The following is a 24282-nucleotide window of genomic DNA, read 5'->3' on the forward strand; positions in this document are numbered from 1 at the left end:
TAAGGGTTCTTTAAGTGTTTTATATAGGCAGAAGGTTGGATTGTTGAATGAAAATAATTGTGTAAAAAAAAAATACACATACATGCCACAAACTAAACATCTTCCAAGAGTGGTGATTCTATACCTTTTTACCACGGGTTGTACATGAGTTTCTCAAAAAGAAGACATTTTAAAGGTTAAAAACCTGTAACTTGACTTCCATAGTAGGAAAAACAAATACAATAGTTAAAATATCTTCAATTGTGTTCAACAGAGAAGAGAAACTCAAAACAGTTTATACAAAACAGTAGTCGTCCCATTAAGACCTGTTCAAACCAACTACATTCTAGCATTCACACTAATCCACAATAAAGTTCTGTTTATGCTAGCACGCACTGCAGTTATGCTGTCTGTCACTTTAAATGTAGCTCATCCAATGCAATCTCACAGCAATGGGCTATGCACACCTAGTGTTTTTCAGCCAATGATGACCTTCCGGTGAAAGCTTTATGTGACTATGTTCAATTTCATAACGTTCCTTTTACAGCATCGATGTTGTAATGTTATTATAATATAATCAGTTAAATAGACTTAAGCATCCATTTGGTTGTTAAAGCTAAAAAGAGACGAAAGACCATTTAAATGCAAGAGCCGTCATTAGCAGCAGGCTTGTGCAAAAACTCCATTGAAAATACTGGGGTAAAGAAATCTCCATATTTTAAAGACATGGTGGGGGGAAATGTAATTTAATGCAGTGCTTCTTGTTTAGTCTGATACCCACTTTATATCATATCTCAGCCAGGCAGTGATGATCACTGTTTTTTAAAGAAAGCACATCTTAAACGCAGCAATTTTGTATGGGATGACAACTAACCGGAAGCCCTAGGGCTGGCTGACTCAAATTAAAAGTCTGTGTGCATGTACCCCGCTAGTGACTTTTTGATTCAGTGGCTAATTCACACACATTTGTACGATTACATTGGTACATTTTAGTACAATTTACTCATCCCCCAATTGGGTTTAGGGGGACACCTCCTCTTAAAAAAACAAAACATATATTCCGTACAAATTAAACGAATGAATTAGCCACTTCCCTGTTAAAAAATCCAGCTTAAACCAGCCTAGGCTGGTTGGCTGGTTTTAGCTGGTTGACCAGCCTGGTTTTAGAGGGGTTTTGGCCATTTCCAGGCTGGTTTCTAGCCATTTCCAGCCTGGTCCTAGCTGGTCAGGCTGGAAAATGACCAGCTAAATCCAGCTAAAATCAGCTTGACCAGCCTAGTTTAAGCTGGACATAGCTGGTTTTGGCTGGGCTCCCAGCCTGGCTAGGTGGTCAAGCTGGTTTTAGTTGGTCATTTTCTAGCCTGACTAGCTAAGACCAGGCTGGAAATGGCTGGAAACCAGCCTGGAAATGGCCAAAACCCCTCTAAAACCAGGCTGGTCAACCAGCTAAAACCAGCCAACCAGCCTAGGCTGGTTTAAGCTGGTTTTTTCAGTAGGGTTTTCTGACCAAAAGTAAAATAGTTACGTTTCCTCTGGAGATCCTGCTGTGGATTGACAGGCCTGTAGACAGCGCTGAATAAAGTTCCTGTCTGGCTCTTCCATGTGTACTCTGTGGCTCGATTTACGCAGCCTTTGGGCCAGCGAATGGAGGAAAGGTGGAGGTGTGACCCGCAGGTGTGTGGGACTGGATGGGAAGGCTTGGCACTGCTGTAACCGTATCAGAGCCATGTGAAGTCCAACCTTGCATGCCAGAAGAACCAGTTCCTCTTTGCACGTCATGACTTGAGGTGGTATGTTGTGTCCTTTGGACTGTAAACAAAAGACCAGATCAGAGTTCAAACTAACCCTAAATGGTCAAGAAGATGTCTTTAAACTGTTTGGTTTTAGCATGGTAATCCAATACGAATGTCTGATTTAACGCTTATCTGATTTCACCAGGTAGGACATGTTCCTGGATTGGGATATGTGTTGATCCTGGAACAACATTCCAATCGTCCAATCGGAATTAAAGGGATACGATTACTGTTTATGTTATGTTTAGACTACATCCCTTCTACATAATTGTTATCCAACTATTATTCCCCTCTGATTTTGGCAATAATTTACAGTTATGGTTGGGTTTAGGGGTAGGGAATGGGTATAGATTACATTTTCCAACAAAAATTATCTTCCAGGATCAACACAGATGTTAATCCAGGATCGCATCGTACTTGGCAAAACCATGACGTGCCTGATTTAAAGGGTGAGCATAATAAGTGTTGCTTACCGACTCACAGCTGCCTACTCTGAACCGGGCCTGCTGTCCTGAAGCAAGGAACGACAGAAACACCAACTGCTGCCCAAGAACTCGAACCCCTATATTTTTGTTGAGGGATAGAAAGATTGGTCTGAGGGGTGTTGGTGTTTGAGCCTTGTCTGTCCAGCTCCATGTTCTGGTCCTTCTCCCGCTCTCATCCAGACTTTGCCCACCCCGAGCATCCATAGACAACCTGCTCCAAAGGAAATAAGAACCACTTCAGAACTTCCAGAGCACATTCAGTCATTTTTTATTATTATTATTACAAATTTAGTTTACCCAATTCACCTACAGCGCATGTTGGACTGTGGGGGAAACTGGAGCATCCGGAGGAAACCCACGCAAACACAGAGAGAACATGCAAACTCCACACAGAAATGCCAACTCACCCAGCCAAGGCTCGAAACAAGTGACCTTCTTGCTGTGAGGCCACATAGCTACCCACTGCGCCACTACATTCAGTCATTTTGCTGTTAGATTTACTCAATACCTCAGAGGTTTTTATTATAATTTTATTGTACTTGATGGTTTAAAGGTGTAGTTTGCCCTAAAATGCAACTCAAGTGGTTCCAAAGCTTTATGAGTCGAAGTATAAGTTAAACACGAAATAAGATATTTTGAAAAATGTTCAAAATCTGTAACCATTGACTTCCATAGTATGACTTCCAAAACAAATACTATGGAAGTCAGTGGTTACAGTGGTTTATTCTATAAAAAATATTGTTTGTTTTTAAATTACCTTTTGGTTATCACTAGGGCCAGACGGAATCTGCAGACATTTTTTGCTATTTCTGCACAGAATTTTGTTAAAAATCTGCAGATTTATGTGGAATAACTTTGGGAGTATCATAAGTAAAACCTTAATATATGAACTAAAAAGTAATGCCTTTTTAACTTTTATTTAATGCTTACAATGCAAATCAAATTAGATCCACTTATTTGGTAAACAAATCAAGACTTTTATATAATATATCTAATAAAAGACAGAAAATATTACTGTACAAACTGTATTGTGAATAAATCATATGAACATTTTCATATTAATCAATAATTATACTGAAATAAATAAAAAAACTGAATAAATATAGATTTACACAAGTAAATAAACAGAATCAATAATGAGCTAAAAATCTGCTGAATTCTGCGCGCGCAGACTCCATGTGGGCCTAGTTATGACCTCTGGGTTAGACTATTGTATTGCAGTTTCCCTGTTGGCCTAAATAACAAACTTCAGCTAGTTCAAAATGAAGCTGCTAGAGTGCTTTCTAGAACAAAGAAATATGATCATATTACTCCAGTTCTTTCATTGGCTCCCTATCAAATATCGTATAATTTACAAACTTTAATTGACTACCTACAAAGCCCTGAACGGCTTAGCTCCCCAGTATTTGAGGGAGCTCCTGGTGTATTATAGCCCTCACATCCTCTGCGCTCAATTAATTCTGGACAATTGATTATTCCAAGAATATCAAAATCAACTGTAGGTGGTAGATCTTTCTCATATTTGGCACCTAAACTCTGGAACAGACTTCTTGGCACAGTTCGGGAAGCAGACACCTTGTCAATTTAAAACTATATTAAAGACACGGCTCTGTGCATTAGCATACACATAAAACACAAATGCTGTTGAAATCCAAATACTCTAAAGCAGGGGTCACCAAACTTGTTCCTGGAGGGCCGGTGTCCTGCAGATTTTAGCTCCAACCCAAATCAAACACACATGAACAAGCTAATTAAGGTCTTACAAGGTATACTTGAAACACCCAGGCAGGTGTGTTGAGGCAAGTTGGAGCTAAACCCTGCAGGGTCACCAGCCCTCCTGGACCGAGATTGGTGACCCCTGCTCTAAAGGATTGTTAGTCTGCATTTTTTAGGGCAGGAGCCAGGAACACTTCGCAAAAGACATTATAATTTGAACAGCATCTACGCTTGTGTTAAGTCTGTTTATAATTATTCCCGAGGTTTCAATAATCCTGGACCAGCCTATATCCTGAGTAGCTGTTGTGATTGTCATGTAGGAGTGGAGACCATGAGACTGATTCCTGAAAGACCGCAGTGACAATAATGGTCTGGCCAGAAGAGAAAAGGTCATGCCCAACTGAGCCTGGTTTCTCTCTAGGTTTTTCCCCCCTTCACTTTCGTAAGTTGGTGAAGTTTTGTTTCTCGCCGCTGTCTCCACTGGCTTGCATGGTTTGAGACGTGTGGAGCTGCGCATCGATGGATTTGCTCTTCAGTGTTCGGACTTTCAGCAGTGAAAATTAAACCACACTGAACTTCAACTCTGAAGACTGAACCGACACAGTTTCAATTCACTATAATCTTCTTTGTGAAGCTGCTTTGACACAATCTACATTGTAAAAGCGCTATATAAATAAAGATGAAAGTCAACAGAAGAAAGTAAATCAGACAGGTTTGTGACTAGTGAGGGTTGAGTAAATGCTGACAGAAATGTTTAGTTTTGGGTGAACAATCTTTTTAATCAAACACATAATAAAAATATAAATATCAAAATATCATTGAAATTTTATAAGGAATTGTTAGACTTCAGTAATTATTGTGACTGGAACTGTAAACACTTCTCCAAACCCCAATACTCTTAAGGCACCACCCGCTGCAGTGCCTTACGCTCAGCAACAGAGCAGCTTCCATACCAGACTGTGACGCAGTTGGGTATGGAAGCTGCTCTGTTGCTGAGCGTAAGGCACTGCAGCGGGTGGTGAAACCTGCCCAACGCACCACAGGGACTACACTGCCAGCCATAGAGGACATCCAGAAGAAACACTGTCTGCGCCGAGCACGCAGTATTCTTAAGGACACCTCTCACCCTGCTCACAGACTGTTTTCTCTCCTGCCTTCCGGGCAGGCGCTTCAGGCTCCCCCGGACAAAAGCCAGCAGACTGAGGAACAGCTTTTTCCCCAGAGCTGTCTTCCTTTTGAACTCTGCCCCTCACTGACTCTTTTGCCCCCCCCCCAATACACCCCCCACACTCCTCTAACTTATACTCCTCACAATCACTGCACTATTTAACATTTGCACATTTAAATTTGCACATATTCATTGCACTGATTCATTTATTTGAACTGTACATACCCACTGCACATGGACATTTGTAGTTATGTTTATCTATCTGCACACTTCTGATTATTAATAGCATCCTGTACATATATTCATTATTGTAAATCTGTTCATAGCTAATACAACCTGTATATAATGTTGATAGTACATCCATCTGTAAATATCACCATAGTTTTTCTATAACTGCACTTTATAACTTATACCTATACCCTGCACTTGCTGCTATTGCACTGCTGGTTAGACCGAAACTGCATTTCGTTGCCTTGTACTTGTACATGTGTAATGACAATAAAGTTGAATCTAATCATCTAATCTAATCTAATACTTGTTACACTGCAAATTGTGGCGTCTATGGTAATGCTAATGTAATCCCAGGGATAATAGCCTTTAGTGGTAAGCAAAGGGTACTGACGAGAAGTTCTCAGATCTCTGTAACCAACAGGCAACTATTTCTAGAAGCTACAGCTAAATTAATAGTTCACCGAATACTATAAATTCTGCCATCATTTGGTCAACCTTCACTTGTCACAATCCTGTTTGAGTTTCTTTCCTCAATGCCAATGACTTCTATAATATTTGTTCTTTCTACTATGGATGTACATATAAAGCTTTAAATAATGTAGCTCCTGTTTATCTAACCAACCTACTGTCTCGCTACAATCCAACTCGCTCTTTATGATCTCAAAACTCAGGGCTTTTAGTAGTACCTAGAATAGCAAAGTCGAGTAAAGGAGGTCGAGCCTTCTCATTTATAGCTCCTAAACTCTGGAATAGCCTTCCTGATAACGTCCGAGGCTCAGACACACTCTCCCAATTCAAAACTAGATTAAAGGCCTATCTGTTCAGTAAAGCATACACTCAGTGCACCACTTAGCGGGCTTCCACACAGGTTCTGCATCTTGTTTGTATACACTATGAACAGCAGCTACGCTAATTATTCTCTTTATTCTCCATTTCCAACTGGGGATACTCTTCCCGAGGCCCTCAGACTATGCAGAGTCACTGATTCGATCCAAGATCAACAACGAGATGATCCCAAGGTTTCCATATTCTGGACCAGGCCGTATGCTGAGCAGCTACTGTGGTGGTCATGGAAGAGTGGAGAACATGAGACTGATTCCTGTGACGCTCCAGAGACAGACGAGTCTTCGCTGAGGCCAGCTTCCAGCCTCCGCCGCTGAGACTGCAGCTCTGCACAAGACGTTTGGCCAGCGGAGAAATTAAAATGGTCGTGCCCAACTGAGCCTGGTTTCTCTCAAGGTTTTTTTTCTTCACTTTCGCCATTAGTGAAGTTTTTTTTCCCTCTCCGCTGTCGCCACTAGCTTGCATGGTTCAGGATCTGTAGAGCTGCGCATCGTTGGATTTGCTCTTCAGTGTTTGGACTCTCAGTGGTGATTATTAAACCACACTGAACTGAGCTAAACTGAACTGAACTTAAACACTACAAACTGAACTACACTGTTCCTATTTACTGTGACCTTTTATGTGAAGCTGCTTTGACACAATATACATTGTATAAGCGCTATACAAATAAAGGTGAATTGAATTGAATTAAATGGTAACAGCTTTTCAGCTTTCTTCAAAATATCCCTTTTTGTGATCAACATACAAAAGAAACTCTTAAATGTTTGGAATCGCCTGAGGAAGAATACATTGTGAGTGACTTAAAACTGTTTGGGTGAAATAGCCAGTCTATTAGTTTAGTCTATTAGTATTATTAGTTTAAACTTCAGAGCTACTTAATCATTTGCTTGACCACAGACGAAATGGTCTACCCATTGAGCAAGGATTCTCCCGAGTTCTTTCACTCATCGATTTTTTTTCACCTGATGGAGTTTTGGGTTGCTGTTAGATAATTAGGGTCAGCTTACAGCCATACACCCTTCTACACTGACATTTATATTGAAATGAGCTAAACTCAATTCAAAACATTGCTTTCTTTTGTGGAACTACCTGATGTTGAATTGAACATGTTTCACAGCGATGAAACTTCACACTGTTACTAAAGACTATTTTTCCAGTTGATCTTTGTAAAGCCATGTCCAACTATGGTTGCACAAGATATCAAATCATTTTCTTTACTGCAATAATAGTACAGAATAACTGTAGAAGTGCAATAAATGAAGTTAGTATTAGCATTTGTATTCTGCATGCATAGGTTGTTTATCCAAATCTGACCCATCAGATGGGGCCTTTACGATCTTGATCCCCACTGCTCATGCAGGTGCTGTTAGGTCAACCTAGAGCTAATAATAAATACTAATGCAGGGATGAAAAGAGTTAAATGACAACAACCAATAAGAATTAGAATTTCCATTAAGGTTTTTAATCATTCGCGGTGTTTTGAAGTCTAAATGTTTTGTTTAGGTTTTTTATTTTTATTTCATTAGTTCATAAAAATATCTATTACCTGCTTATTTTAGCATGTCATTATCATTACTTAAATGCATACTTTTAGATTGCTAAGTTACTAATTAAGTTAGTTATATCATAAGAAATATTGTCACAACACTCAACAACCATATCGCATATTTTCCCAGTATCGTGCAGTCCTAGTCATGAAACACTAGATGGTGCAAACTGGTAAAATCCAACAGACATTCTGTCAAACTGATTGGCCTTGCTGATTCCACAGGCAATAAGATTACATGCTCACCATTTAAATGGTCTGGTTCAGTGTCCTGCTATATTCTTGTTACACAAATTATATATGTGTGTATATATAAGTAAAAAAAACATGAAAGTGAATGAATGCTGAATAAAACACTTGAGTGAACAATCTCTCTGATTTCAGACTAGGTCATCCAAATGGAAAAGTCTGAGTGTACAGCAGTTTGACCTACCAAATGCTGCCGCTGCCATGATAACATGTGGCTCTGCCATTAGACTGAAAGATGGCTCTGGCGGGACAAAGGGCCGTCACGTCATCATGTACGATGCATATTCTTTCCTTCTCACTGCTGATAATGATGATAGCCAAGTTTCCTGAGGGATAGCTAATGCGTGACATTAAGGACAAACAACTGTGTGATATGATGAATATCAAATTAAATGCAGAAATGAGCAGGGTAGTAATGAAAAAGAAACAAATATTTGTATAAGGTAAACAGCTTTATCATGTGTGCAGCTTGTTCCATATACATGCCAGTGAGCTACAATACAGTTTACGATGAGTTAACAATACTACAAAATGAAGCTCTTTAAAATTAAATTACTTAGTGTGAACTTAGTTTTGCTTGTGGTAAAACAGTCAATGGAACCAACAAAGAGCTGAATTAACACAGAATGCTCACTAAAAACAATGTAATATAAATGTAAACATAAGATTTAAGTTTGATACCAATCTGTGCTGAAATAAAAAAAGTCCATTTCCCACTAACATTGCGAGCACTGATTGGCCGTTGTATTCACATGCTCAACAGATATGACTGATTGGGGAGGGGGGTTGTTTTTCGAGGATGAAAGTGAAGAGTGGGTGGAGGGGGGTTATGGCGGGGCATTGGATGGCGGAGGGGTGTCGCAAACGAAGGTTACGGAATCTCAGAAGAAAGTGAAAGTGAACTTTCTGTAAAATAAGGTGCCGGATCAGATTTCAGAGGTTCCGGATGCGGCATGTTCCGGCACATATTAAGCCCTGGGTAAGACAAAGACACTGGATCATTTTAAAGCCCTGTTGAGCAGTCGATCCATCAGCTCATATGTCAGCTTATAGACAGATCAGCGGATCAACGCGGCTTTGAAATGCTTCAGTGTAACTTTGTTTGGACTTGGTGAGGAGTGGTAAACCAATGACAGCCACAGCCAATCACAGTCATTTCTGCTGAGCATGTGAACACAATGGCCATTCAGCGGTGTTAAGAACGAGCTCAGTAGTGCTCAAATGTTGGCGGGAAATGGATGTTTTTAATATTTCAGTACTGATTGGTACCAAACCCAATACTTTTGACAACAGTAACGTGATATTTTCTGTAAGAAAATCTAAACTCTACAGACTAACAAATTAGCTTTTAAGCTAAACATTTGTTCCTCTATGAGTGTTTACATGCTGCCATGTTTAAAGCTGCTGGTGCAATCGCATGTTTAAATACATTAATTTCAAGTATCTTTTTTTTTTATTTTAGAAAGCTTGTATTTCAGGGTTGTACATTTTAAATAAACAAATAAATAAATAAATATATATATATATATATATATATATATATATATATATATATATATATATATATATATATATATATATATATATATATATATATATATATATATCAATCAGGTAAGACCTTTATAATGTCATTACTTTTAAGTTAAACTACATATTTTATGTTCAGTTTAACTGCAGAAAATGTGGAAACCGACTGCACGTGGTTTCTTTAGTTGACATGACTTAAAATGGTGGATTTAACAATGTTGAGACTACACTGTAAAAACTCCAGGGTTCCACACAATTCATTCATGTTGTCCCAACACAAATTGATTAAGTTAACTTAACACTTTTAACAAAAGTTAAATGGATTGAACATAAAAAAAATTACATTTCCCCAATGAAATCTCAAGAATTGTGTTGTTGCAGCTCATTTTAAATAAGTTTAAACGAGCAAAAAAACGGTACTAGCACTAAAGTGTACTAGCATTTAAGATGTTATCTGAACATAGTATAACTGTATTAGTTAAATAGAGTTAATAAAGTAATCTTACTATAAAACCCTAAGTAAGGTTACCAAATATTCAAGAGTATGTTAACTAGAATTTCTATTAAACTAACTTGATTTTTACCCATTAGTTTACTTTGGAAGTTTTAGATTTCTTACTTTAAGGCAATAATTAACTTAACCTCAGATTTCCCTGTAAGTTTATATTGCAAAAATAAGGCAATCGGTTTCCAAACTTTAAGCAAACTGAACATGTTAGAATTCACAGTGCAGGGAAAATTTTCCCTCGTCTCAGAACAAAGATTAAAACTCCCTTCTGAAGACCGTTGGCCAATTCCTTTAACACAGAACTCCCGTAATGACACAAAAATCTCCAACTCTTGTAAAGGGGGACAATATAACCATTAAGGAGATAAGGAACATAGCCACACACTATCCAAAAACAGTACTTAACTTGTCAAATTAGACAGAGGATGGACAAGGAGTTATGTTTAAAACATTATGGCATGACCAAAGACAACATTAGAGGCAAGAAGAAAAGTCTAAGAGAAGATAAACCAGATCATCCAGCAGCTCTTTACATCTCACATGGTTTCTCACTGAAGCTTAGTAGAGTTGTAACTGCTCAGTACCTTGAAAGGGAGACCACATGGGAAAACTAGGTTGCTGCTTTAAGAGATGCTAATGAGTGGTGCTCACTCTGTGGTCTGTGTGAGTGCTAATGATTGTGGACACTATACTGTCAGTGAGCACCATCCTTCAGTTGAGATATTAAACTGAGGTCCTGACTCTTTGTGGTCACAAAAACTCCCAGGCTGTCTTTCGAAAAAAGTACAGGTGTGTCCCTGGCATCCTGGCCAACTTACCCTGACCAAAACTTGAAGAGAAAAACAAAGCTAACCAACGCTATATCATCTAACTGACTTCATCACTCTGTCTCCTCTTCCCCAATAAGCTGGTGTGTGATGTACGGTCTTGTGCACAATGGCTACCGCCAACATCAAATAGTTGGATGCTGCACAGTTAGTGGTTGAGGAGATACCACCCTACCACAGGGCTATTCAATTACTGTCCGTTCACACCGAAAGCGGCGAGAGCGTCAAAGTAGCCGGAAGTCATTCATTTTTCGCCGGTGTGGGCGTTGAGGAGAGTTGAAATCAAGTCAACTTTACGGTAATGAGCTATGACGTGGTTCGGCGGCAAGCAATCAGAATAAAGAAGTCCACCGCTTGAGAGGAGTTCAGAGGCTTTTGGCTTGGTCGAAGGAGGGCATCAGTACCAGAATTGAGGAGGCGGTTGGTAAGACAAGCTGGATTGTGACTGGTGCGCTAATGGCGGAAGGTAGTGTGGATTCCGGAGGTGATCCGGAAGGATGAGAGGGTGGATGTGGATAGTGGAGGTAATGAATGGAAAGTAGTAGAAAAATCGCAAAAGAAAGAAAAGTTGGGCACAAATATCTGAATCGGACAGCGAAAGGGAAATCACCAGGCGAGAAGGAGAATAGAAGAGTATAAGGTAATGCTGAAGTTTGCTAATGAATCTGTGAATGCCATCAATCCTTTGAAGCTTACAAAAACTGTCAAAGAAATGTTAGGAACTATAGAGAGTGTTAAGACCTTAAGAAATGGGACAATGATACTGTCCTCTAAAGATCATATGCAACAGAAGATGGCCCTGGCTATGAAGACATCATCAGGACATAAAGTAATGTGTTCAATCCCAGAAGAAAAAAAATGGATTAGAGGTGTAATAACAGGAAGCCAAACTGATGTTACAGTTGAGAAAATCAAACGAAATATCACTGGGGCAGCAGTAAAAGGGGTCAAACGACTAAACTGCGTTAGAAATAAAGAAAAAGTAGACAGTCTTTCAGTAATGACCCATTTTGATGAAAACAAATTACCGAAGATGGTTGAGCTTAGGATATTTGAGCTACAACGTTAGACTATATGTCCCACCACCGGTACAGTGTTACAAAAGCCAAAAGTTTGGACACGTAGCGGCAGTTTGTACAAGGAAACAGAGATGTGCGAGATGTGGGAGAGATCATGAATATGGTAAGTGTGGGTAGGATGTAAAGCCAAGGTGTTGTAATTGCGGAGTAGAACACTGTGCGGGCTACGGAGGATGCCAAGTTAGGAAAAATGCAGTACAAGTCCAAAATGTCCTAACGACCGAGGGAATTTCGTATGCTGAAGCTCTAAAGAAAGTAAAACAGACACCAAGAGAAACAGAAACCAGAGGAACAGAATCACAACAAAAAACAGTGACGAAAGGTCAAAATAAAGACAACGAAGTATGTATTGACAAAGTTTCGTTCATTACATTTATAGCACAAGTGGTAAATTGCTCTGCGCAGACTGAAAGCAGGACCGAGAGAATTAAAATCATTATCAGAGCTGCTGCAAAGTATTTGGAATTAGAGGATGTTACGATAGATATGATAAATGATAGACTCAAGATGCAATCAGGAACCAGTCAGACAGTATACTGTCAACCATGTGGAAGTATATAATGGTATTAATAATACTTCAGTGGAGCGCTAGAAGCCTAATTGCTAATGGACAAGAATTTAAACAATTCATAGTAGATCAAGAAAATAGTCCTGACATTATTTGTGTTCAGGAAACTTGGCTCAAATCACATTTAGATTTTGTAATTAATTGATACACTTCTGTCAGAAAAGATGTACAAATGTAATGGTGGTGGGGTAGCTACATTTATTAAAATAGTATTGGGTATAGAGCAGTTGAGGTCACTGGGGAACAAGAGGTTGTGGTGGTCGAAATATGGGAAGGAACTCAGAAAATGTGAATAATGAATTATTATAATCCATGTGATAAGGTAAGTAAGGATAATCTAGAACATTCTAGGGAATGGAAATCATAAAAATGTGTGGTGTGGGGATTTTAATGCTCATAACACTTTATGGGGGAGTAATAAAACAGATTATAATGGACTAATTATAGAAGATATGCTGGATTGTGGAGGACTAGTATGTATTAACGATGGAGGTTGCACTAGAATCAGAATCAGAAAGAGCTTTATTGCCAGGTATGTTCACACATACGAGGAATTTGTTTTCGTGACCGAGCTTCTACAGTGCAACAGGATTACAGAGACAGGACAAAAAACAGATAATAAATATATATATTTTTTAAAAATAGAAGTAGTGAGTGCAAATATACAGATTGGAGTTAATAAATGGAAAATACTCAAATTTAGATTTAACACTAGTTTCTGAAAGCCTAGCTAGAAGATGTGATTGGAAAATAATAAAGCAAAATACAATTGGCAGTGATCATTTTCTAATTGTAAGTTCAATCGGATTAGAAGTAGTTCGAACTGTGGTGGAAAGAATGTCAAGATGGAAATTTAGAACAGCCGACTGGGAAAATTGAGGAATTATGTAATAATAGAATGTCTGAATTAGATAGACGTGAGGATGAGGTGGAAGTTATTAATTCTCTGAAGTAATAGGAAAAAAGAAAGTTAATGGTAAGAAGAAATCAGTTCCTGGGTGGAATGATGAATGTAGCGAAGCAGTAAGTAAAAGGAATAAAGCTCTCAAAAGAGTAAGAAGAACATTAAGTTACAATGACTTTCAGTTATAAAAGAGCTCAGGCAATAGTGAGAAAAATAATTAGAATGGCTAAAAAGAAATATTGGAGAGAATATTAATGTATCTGACATATGGAGCATGATAAGGAAAATGGCAGGAAAACAAAGAAATAATAATAATATACCTACATTGACCGAAAATAATAGATTAGTAATTTCTGATGTGGAGAAAGCTGAAATTTTAGCAAAAAAATTTGGCAGAATTAATAGTAACGCTAACCTATCTGAAGAAATAAGAGAAAATAGGGAACAGATCTTGATCAGGAATCTGCGGCTCTTGGATGACAAAGGACCATCTGGAAATACATTAGATAGTGAGTTTACATTATTTGAGTAAAAAAAAAAAAAAGCATTGGCAGGAGTTAAGAAAACCTCCCCTGGAAGAGATGAGATTTGCTATGAAATGATTAAGCATTTATCAGATTATTCATTATGTATAATACTTAAGCTATTTAATAAAGTATGAGAGTTAATGGAGCGTATGGTAATGAACCGATTGGTTTATGTCATTGAGAAGGAAAACATCTTCTCCGCATATCAAAGTGGTTTCCGGAAAGGGTGAAATACAATGGATTCTGTGATTTGTTTGGAAGCGGAAATTAGAAAGGCACAAGTTAATAAGGAAGTGTTGGTTGGAGTATTTTTAGATGTTGAAAAAGCATATGACATGATGTGGAGAGAAGGACTTTTAATCAAATTAGAAAAAAAATGGAAATTAAAGGGAAAATGTATAATTGGAGCAAGGCTTTTTTACTCAAAGAGAACAATACAAGTTACAGCGGGTTCTGCATTCTCCCAAGTATATATGGTAGAGAATGGAACTCCACAAGGAAGTGTTAGAAGCCCTATTTTATTTAACATTATGATCAATGACATTTTTTCAAAAATAGAGTTAGGGATTGGAAGATCACTATATGCAGATGATGGTGCGTTATGGAAGAGGTGGAGAAATGTAGAACATGTAGAAAGGTGTATGCAGAATGCAGTTAGTGTAGTACAAGATCGGTCAGATGAGTGGGGGGTTAGATTTCTATTGCTAAAACTCAAGTTATTTGCTTTTCAAAAGAAAATGAACCCAAGTATAAATATTAAATTATATGGACAGAAAATAGAGCAGGTATTGGTAATCAGATTTCTAGGAATGTGGATGTATGTAAAATAGAATTTTAATGTACATATTTAGAAAATAATAGATAAATGTAAAAAAGGAATAAATGTAATGAGATGTTTGGCAGGAGCTGAATGTTTGGCGGGAGCATGTCGTTTCTCTCTTAAAAGAATATAGCACATCACTGTTCGTCACTGTTCTAATAACTGAATAAGAGTATTTATTGGATTATTTAGAGTTAGAGGGGGTATTAGGCTTGTTAAAAAGTAAGTAGTTTGTGGACGAGTGCTTATTGGAGACGCGAATCGTTTCAAATGATTCAGTTCGATTAGGTGAACTAGTTCAACCGGTTCACTTAGAAGATCCGGTTAAAAAGATTCATTCGCGATCGCCATACAGAGATAAAACCCATTATTGGGCACAAACGTGATAAAGTAATAGATTTAAGTCTCTGTATTCAATGCTGTCACCGTGCTGCTGTGATGTCCACTCGTTGTTTTTGTCGCGGGAGCAACAGCGAGGATGACTGGAGGAGAACCGGCTCGTTCTGGCCAATGGCAGCAGGACTACAGACTCTGAGGTGCCGTACGGGTCAAACACCTGCAGCGCGGAGTAAATAGATTTACTTCTAAAAGGCTTACAGTAAGATTATGTATTAAATACATTTACAAATACGAAAACGAAGGAGGTTTTTGCTATAATTTTAGTTAGTTTCAGTTAGTTTTGTAAGTACACAATAGTTTTAGTTAGTTCTAGTTTTTTGAAAAACTCTCGTTTTTATTTTAATTTCAGTTAACGACAATTATTTTACATTTTAGTTTTCGTTCGATTTTGTTAACTATAATAACCTTGTTCCCCAACTGCTCCGCGGGCACCACAGCAATGGCTGCCCTCACACAGTGTGCGTGTGTTTCACTTTCAAACGAATCTATTGCAGTTTAAATGTTGTAATTATGAATTTGCTATTAAGAAGTTGACTAACATGGCTCATATAGCATTGTACAGAATAATGTGGAGTTGGTGCTTAAAGAGTTTTATTGGGAACCCCAAACTGAGCAAAAACACCCAATTTTGTATTATACAAAGTAGGATAAAATTTTCATAACTTGTGTGGTTGAACATTGGGATCTTTTAAAGAAAACAACAGACAGATCGCTCAAACATATATTATATATATGTCATGTCTGTTCATTTTAAATTGGGAAACATTACTAATATAAAATCATTATGTTTACTAAATCAAAATAAGATTTTGCAGTAAAAGGACCAGTATATCAACCTTAAGGTGGACATTTGCACATGGGTTCGGGCTACAAACTACATGAACTTACTACAAAGTATAAACTATCAAATCGATGGCAGAGAAGAAACACATTTTTTAGGTTGACTTTTCAAAACTTTACTAAAGTCAATTAAATATAATGCATACAATCAACAATGGTTAAATTCAAATCAGCAACCATAGCCTCTTTCACACAGCATTTTACATTTACATTATAGCAAAAAGGATACAAAAGTTGTGCAGAACCATCTGGAAACACAGTGAGAAATTTCCCTCCATGAGAGTAGTACTTCTCCAAGAAATCTGAATTGTACTGAGGAAAAAAAGAGAGGTGTTTAGTTTAAAGGACATGACAATAACTTTCTGACCAAGTGAAGGATTATGGACAGTTACCTGTGGATGTCTTAAACCAAACTCAACTGATCCCAGTATAGAAGACTCGTTAGTACATTTGATGTACTCTTTAACTTCCCCGATATCTTTTTTGGGGGCACAGTCAGACAGCCTGAAATTGATGATTGTTTGAGGCAGAGCTGGAAAATAATGCATTCATTTGGTCAATCAATCAATATTGACACCAGCGGTGTGCTCTTGAGTCCCACTAAAGCGCAATCTACCCTCTTCCGTGCCAGACATCCAGACTCAATTTCCCAAAACCCATTGCACTTATTACAGCCCCACCTGGTTCCAAGTGTTTCCTTGTTTTACTTGTTGTTTTACTTATTCTGTTTTACTCTGGACTGTTCTCATCTATATAGTCTTTTTGTGACATATGATCATTCGGTCGTTTCTGTTACAAAAGGGTGAAAGACAGCAGAATAGTGGATTTTCATGCAGCATTTTATTAAAAAAAGATTGTGAAAACAGACAGGGTTATAAATGGACTATAAACGTCAAAACAGTCCAGGCTAAAACAAAATAAGTAAAACAAGGAAACACTTGGAATCAGGTGGGGCTGTAATAAGCGCAATAGATTGTGGGAAATTGAGTCTGGATGACAAGCATCAACAAACAACAATTAGTAATGGCCGCTTTGAAAAACTGCTTCATGAAGATTTGAAACATTTACGAACCTTTTGTTTCCAGTCAGTGGTTCAGAGCATGTGTCAAACTGGCAAGGTCAAGTAAGGTAAGCCTTGAAAATTTATTAAAGAAAGCATATCATGCAGACACTTAATACATAATACTATTTGCTAAGTGCATTTATAGTTTATACATTCAATTTAAAGTTTCCAATGTCTAAAAATCCCAAATTTAATACATGTTTTGCTTTGTTTTTTCGCATTTCGCATCGCATTTAAATTTTTTTGACCTGCAGGTGTCTCTAGCATGTAGCGTCTCGAACATTTCAGAACCAAGCGATTGTTTAATTTGTTTCAACAACAACAACAACAACAATATAAAGGGGTATAAAGACAAATATATAAAGACAAAGGAGTAATCCAAAACAGGCAAAAGATAGTGGCTTTATGACCGTTTGAAACCTTTACTAATCTTTTGTTTCCAACCAGTGATGTGGTGTAGCAAAATAGCAAGATCATGTGATTCCAGTAAATGGAGCTTCGTTACTTCATTGCCGCTTTAAATTGTTTTTAAAATGTAATGTTCCTCTACTGTGGAGTAATCTGTGTAATACCATAAAATTAAGATGTCATACATTAAGATATCATAGTTTTTATCTCAGTTTGCTGATCTTAGATCAGTTTCACTAGTGTGTAAATGTTTAGTAAGGCACTGTAAAAATGAATATAATATTAGCTAATATTTTCTTTTTGGTCTTTTTAGCAGATTTTAGCAATGCTAATTATGCAGACATTTAATATTTAATAATAATAGATGATAAGATAAGTGCATTTATAGCTTACATTTTCAACATGTATGATAAAGGGAATTTTAATGCATGTTTTGTCTGAGTTTTTGTTGCATTTACATAGTTTTGACTAACAGGTGTTTCAAATACTTCAGAACAAAGTAATTGGTTCAATTAATTTTCCTCATCACTAAAAACAATATAGAAGACAATACAAAGGGGTAATTCAAAACAGGCAAATGGTCAAGACAGGACACAATGCCTTGAAATGAGAAACAGTCGAGGGTGAAAGAACAAACAAGAAAAAAAAAAGAAACACTTTTTTGTCATATATATATATATATATATATATATATATATATATATATATATATATATATATATATATATATATATATATATATATATATATATATATATATATATATATAAATCATCTATAGCTTCAACAGCTTCAGCAACAGAAAAAATGGTTACAGAAATGTACAATATGGAAGGACTGACTGATCTCTTATGACAATAGAAATCATCTCATATATTGATAAAGATATGCATCACGATACATTCAATTAGTTAATATTGACCACATGGAAATGAGTATTTCTTTTTGACAATTTAAAGTATTTGCTCATTTAAATGATAATTTCTCCTACTTTGGATAGAACTTCTGGGCAAATGTTAGATATTAATGAAATATTAAACACTTACATGAAATTCTTTAAATTTATCTTACAATAAAATATAAAAAAATAATTATTACTGGCTCAACATAAAATATGGCTAAATAAAATGCAAAATATAAACATTACACTTTCAAGCTTGCAACTTTTTTCAGCATTCTGTTATTCGTGTTTCTGTCTACATCCAAATTGCACATCCAAATGAATGAAGGATTACAATGAAGTATTTTTCGACTCCACGATATAGCATAGTATGAAATTATATATTGTCATATTGCACAGCCTTAATGTGTACACTTATAAATATTTGCTTGAATTGTAACCAGTTGACAATTTTTTATTTATTTACTTCCCAATTTTTGTGTTGTTCTATAAAAAATATTTATCTAAGTTCATGTAAATGTTATTGTGTTGATGTTTACAAAAATAAAGTCAACAAAACTACTTTGGAAATAGTAAAGAACTCAAGCTCACTAAAACTGAATTAAATTTGGGTCTGCTCTCCACATACATTTATTTATTTATTTATTAATATTACCTGGAATTTAATCCAATTAACCATTCTTTTGCGTGTGCCCAAACAAACGCAGTTTACATTGATTACAAACAAACAAACAAAAATGATTCTAGTGTAATAATGACTGTTATTGGTTCATTCATTCTAATTCTGCCCATTATATGCTCTCTGGTACTCACTGCTTTTTGATGCCAACGCGCTCGAGTGAGAATCTCGGCCATTTCTTGCCATCTCCTTCTGCTGCTCTCTAAAACTAAGCAGAGAAGTCAGGAAAAATGAGAGGTAAACTAAATCATTTAAAGCATGCTAGTACATTCAATAGATTTTATGAAGTCATGCAAACTATTTAAATGTTTAGTTTCATTTCTTTCAAAAGTAAACATGGCCGATTTCAAAATACATGATGAAATATTATTAGAATTTAAAATAATCTCTTAAATATATTTTTTAATTACATTTATTTCTGTGATGACAAAGCTGAAATTCTTCATTTACACCACTACTCCAGTCTTCAGTGTAGGGCTGCACAATATATGGTTTCAGCATCGATATCGCAATGTGCGCATCCGCAATAGTCACATCACAAAGATATGCATGAGATATGTTGAGTCTGAATTATAGTTGAGGAGGAGCTACAGAATTGCTTTTAATCACTGTATTTTTACTTAGAACTTTGTCTTGTTTCTTGTTCAGATATCTACATTTCAAAGCAAAAACCAGATTATTTCACTAACCCCACTGGCAGATAATTTAGCTTGTTGGTGAAGTCCATTTAAACCGGGCTGGAAGATCATTCGGATCATTGTATTTGCTTGGCAATATTGTTGAAATTTAACGCTGAGTGTTGACTTATTGAGATCAGTATGGAGACGCATTTGATGAGGAGGGTGTCTTTTTGTTTGATTAAGTTTTCTCATGTTTTGTGGTTAGTAGGGAGGTAAGTGAATGATGTTTCATTTAAGTTCATTTGCAGGTAAGAGGGTTTAAAACTTAGTTAGTTGTTGAGTTTTTTGTTTGTTATTTTGACTTTACCGCCGCAAGAGTTTTATGTCTCCTTTAATGTTAAATGTCAAATAAATTTGACACTACGTTATTTCTTGGTCAATCGTCTTTGTTGTTGATTTTTCTTTTGAACGGGAGATGAGACTCCGGGCTCCTCATTAATTTAGAGGTGTCCTATTTATTTTAATTTAATTTTATTTATTGTTATGGGTCTGGCTTGCTTTGAGAAATTTTTTAATTTTTTATCAATGTTTAATAAATTTCCCAGAGGGTTGCAGCTGGAAGGGCATCCGCTGCATAAAAACATGTGCTGGACAAGTTGTCAGTTCATTCCGCTGTTGCGACCCCGTATTAATAAAAGGGACTAAGCCGAAAAGAAAATGAATGAATGAATGAATAAATGTTTAATAAATTAACTCTTTAACTGCCCCACCAAGAAAAAAAAAAATTGGATTGCATTTCTTAACTCCTAATGTCACTAGTCAACACACTCAATGCATTTTTTCCAACACATCCCATCATTTCTAAAATATTAACCTCTACCAAATGGTTGATATGTTGGTTTATGGTAAAAGTACTGGAATTAATACATATACTCTAAAAAGCAAAAAAAAATGAAGTCAAATAATAAAAAAAAAACTTTTTGATTGCTTAATCATCTTTATTTTTTAAAGTATGGCATAAAATATTTTGGATTCTCGTCAGCGCAATAGCCTAGTGGTTAAGTACGCCGACATATAGCACCAAGGTGCTCACGGCGACACGAGTTCGATTCCCAGCTTGAGGTAATAGCCGATCCTTCCCCTTTCTCTGCTCCCAATGCTTTCCTGTCGGTCATTCACTGTCCTATTACATTAAAGATGAAAAAACCCCAAAAAATAATTCTAAAAAAATGTATGTATGTATATATATATATATATATATATATATATATATATATATATATATATATATATATATATATATATATATATATATATATATATATATATATATATATATATTTGCAAAGCAAAATCAAGAGTAGTAATGCAACATGACTATGTTTGTTTGATTTTTTTTTTGTAAACCAACAATGCTGTGTGTGTAACCTATTATTTAAAACAGTAGTTCTTTAAATGACTTTAACAGTCATTATTTAAATAGGAATATTTCCTATTTATTTTTATCAATGTTTGATACATTTATTAAAATTTTCCTTTTAAAAATGTACAAAAAACTACACATTTATTTAGTCATGTTGTTTTAGCTCAATGCACCTTGCTGAATTGAATTTTTAATTATAATTAAAACTATAAATAAATCTAACTCAGTACATAGTTCAACACACACCTAAGCTTTCCCTTGTCCTGTGATTTCTCTTGTAGATCTTCATCCTCATCAAAGAAAGGGTCATCTAGTTGAGCAGGTCTGCTGGGCCTTGCTTCAGAACTTTTCAGATGTTTTTCATGGGCCATGATCTCAAACAACTCTCTGTAGTTTTCACAGCAGAAGTCCTAAAAGTTCAAATTGACATTGAAATATTAAGTTCATGTCTAAAAGTTTTATCACCAACAGTATTTTTTAAAGAGACAAACCTCTCGCAATTCTACAAAAACCAGATCCAGAGGAGGCCAAGCTCTTGAACCACAGAACTGACAGCATATTGGAGAGTCTTGTTGTAATTGGAGCTGAGTGAAACATAAAAAAATAACTTTTTTTTTAATAATACAAGATTGTACACTTTTATCAGAGATGAAATGAATAGGCTACCTGAGGACTGTGCATCCTCTCCTGGGACTCTCTATTGTATCTTAGGCATCCTGGAAGCCCAGGACAGAGATCTGGTGAAGAGTCCACTGTCTGGAAATACTCCTGCTCCATCTGCTGGACAGTGCAAAATAACGTGTGCTAGTTAAACTTGTAAATCAACAGCAGTTAACCGTTTTACTGTAATATGTACCTGTGCTTAACTCCTGATCTCTATCTGAAAAAAGTACTAAATAACACAAGTCTAGAATAATCACAAAAAATGCTTCTTTAAATCAATATAACTCAAGAACGCTCAAATCAAATCATAACTGCTTCTGATAGGAATCCGATCATGCAAAAAGCAACACCTAGAGAAGTAATTATGATTTACCACAGTTTGGAAAAGTCAAGGCTTTAAAGCAGAGGTGCCCAAACAAGGGCCCGCTGGCCAAAGTTGGCCCTTTGTATCCTTTGATTTGGCCCACTTGAGGGAAAATGATTGGAAAGGGTTGGGTAATGCCTTGTTTGTTTTATTGTTGGGCTACAAAAAAAAAAGTTTACTGAAATTAAATGTGTCAATTAAGTGAATCAGGTTTTTTTTTTTAAATGTACACACTGTGACTTAACGAAGAGGTGACAAAGCAGAAGAAATTAACACGCAAATCAAGGCAAAGGCAAGTTCAGCATGAGCTGTTCGGCATTAAACTCCATTGTTTTACAAATGGATTTTTAAAATAATTTTATTGTAAGAAGTTCATTAAAATAATTTAATACATTAGTAAATACGGTTGAAGTATTTTTTTTCTATTTATTTATAAATATTATAAAATAAATTAGGAAATTACCCATGGAAACTTTAATGTAATACAGTTTGCTATATTTGTGCTGCAAAACCCAAAAAGTTAAGGTAACTCAAACAGTTTGAAAAAACTGATTGCAACAAAAGCATTTAAGTTCAAAACTAACCCTAATGAGTACTGTGAACTTAATCCATTTGAGTAAATGAAGCAATTTGAGCACAGTGAAACCCAATAAATGAAGAGAACTCAAACCAACTGAGTACTGTAAAACCCAATAAGTTAAGGCAACTCAAACTGTTTGAGGAAACCGATTGCTACAAACCATTTGAGTTAAAAAACTATACGAGTACTGTGAACTTACTCCATTTAAGTTGAAGTAATGAGGTATTTAATTAACTCATTACCTTCAACACTGAGTTCAAAACGCTTTTCAAATGAGTAGAATTAACTTTGTCAATTTTTAGAGTTAACTACACTCATTTCATTTGCTAAAGTTGACTGTTTGGTTTTACAGTGCACAGTTTGGAAAAGTCAAGGCTTTAATTCAGAGATGGCCAAACTAGGGCCTGCGGGCCAAAGTTGGCCCTTTGTATCCTTTGATTTGGCCCACTTGAGGGAAAATGATTGGAAAGGGTTGGGTAATGCCTTGTTTGTTTTATTGTTGAGCTACAAAAAAAAAAAAGTTTACTGAAATTAAATGTGTCAATTAAGTGAATCATAATTTTTTTTTAATGTACACACAGTGACTTAACGAAGAGGTGACAAAGCAGAAGAAGTTAACACGCAAATCAAGGCAAAGGCAAGTTCAGCATGAGCTATTCGGCATTAAACTCCATTGTTTTACAAATGGATTTTTAAAATGGTTTTATTGTAAGAATTATTGTCTATTTATTTATAAATATTATGAAATAAATTAGGAAATGACCCATGGAAACTTTAATGTAATACAGTTTGCTATATTTATGCTGTAAAACCCAAAAAGTTAAGGTAACTCAAACAGTTTGAAAAAAACTGATTGCTACAAAAGCATTTAAGTTCAAAACTAACCCTAATGAGTACTGTGAACTTAATCCATTTGAGTAAATGAAGCAATTTGAGCACAGTGAAACCCAATAAATGAAGAGAGGTTAAACCAACTGAGTACTGTAAAACCCAATAAGTTAAGGCAACTCAAACCATTTGAGGAAACCGATTGCTACAAACCATTTGAGTTAAAAAACTATACGAGTACTGTGAACTTACTCCATTTAAGTGGAAGTAATGAGGTATTTAATAAACTCATTACCTTCAACACTGAGTTCAAAACTCTTCAAATGAGTAGAATTAACTTTGTTAAGTTTTAGAGTTAACTACACTCATTTCATTTGCTAAAGTTGACTGTTTGGTTTTACTGTGCACAGTTTGAAAAAGTCAAGGCTTTAAAAGCAGAGATGGCCAAACTAGGGCCTGCGGCCCAATGTTGGCCATTTTTATCCTTTGATTTGGCCCACCAGAGGGAAAATGATTGGAAAGGGTTGGGTAATGCCTTGTTTGTTTTATTGTTGAGCTACAAAAAAGCTAACTGAAATAAAATGCATCAATTAAATGTTGTAAATGAATCCGATTTAAAAAAAAATTGACATACTGTGACTTAAAGGGGTGACAAAGCAGAAGAAATCAGCGTGCAAATCAAGGCAAAGGTAAGTTCAGCATGACTAGTGTATTCAGCATTAAACTCTGACGGTCCATTTG

At 36.1% G+C, this 24282-nt stretch overlaps 1 protein-coding gene across 1 annotated transcript; it reads right to left on the bottom strand.

Annotated features, from left to right (window-relative positions):
- Positions 1-1500: 1500 nt before the first annotated feature.
- Positions 1501-21497, bottom strand: LOC130234468 (glutamate-rich protein 6). The gene is made up of 7 exons (XM_056464674.1): positions 21353-21497; positions 19198-19271; positions 16405-16544; positions 16242-16324; positions 8195-8347; positions 2246-2468; positions 1501-1788 (listed from the first exon to the last, which is right to left on the bottom strand). The coding sequence occupies exons 1-7, from the start codon at positions 21475-21477 to the stop codon at positions 1501-1503; spliced, it is 1086 nt and encodes a 361-aa protein (XP_056320649.1). The 5' UTR covers positions 21478-21497.
- Between the last annotated feature and the right edge of the window lie 2785 nt (positions 21498-24282).

Source organism: Danio aesculapii, chromosome 2 (assembly GCF_903798145.1).
Source record: "Danio aesculapii chromosome 2, fDanAes4.1, whole genome shotgun sequence".
NCBI classification, from domain to species: domain Eukaryota; kingdom Metazoa; phylum Chordata; class Actinopteri; order Cypriniformes; family Danionidae; genus Danio; species Danio aesculapii.

Excerpts from the sequence above, each read along its gene's own strand:
- LOC130234468 (XM_056464674.1), bottom strand. The coding sequence starts at position 21,477 with ATGGCCCATGAAAAACATCTGAAAAGTTCTGAAGCAAGGCCCAGCAGA. Across the intron at positions 16,545-19,197 it reads CGCGTTGGCATCAAAAAGCA|CTCTGCCTCAAACAATCATC; the intron begins GTGAGTACCAGA and ends ATTATTTTCCAG. Across the intron at positions 8,348-16,241 it reads GATGGTTCTGCACAACTTTT|CTATCCCTCAGGAAACTTGG; the intron begins GTATCCTTTTTG and ends GTCACGCATTAG.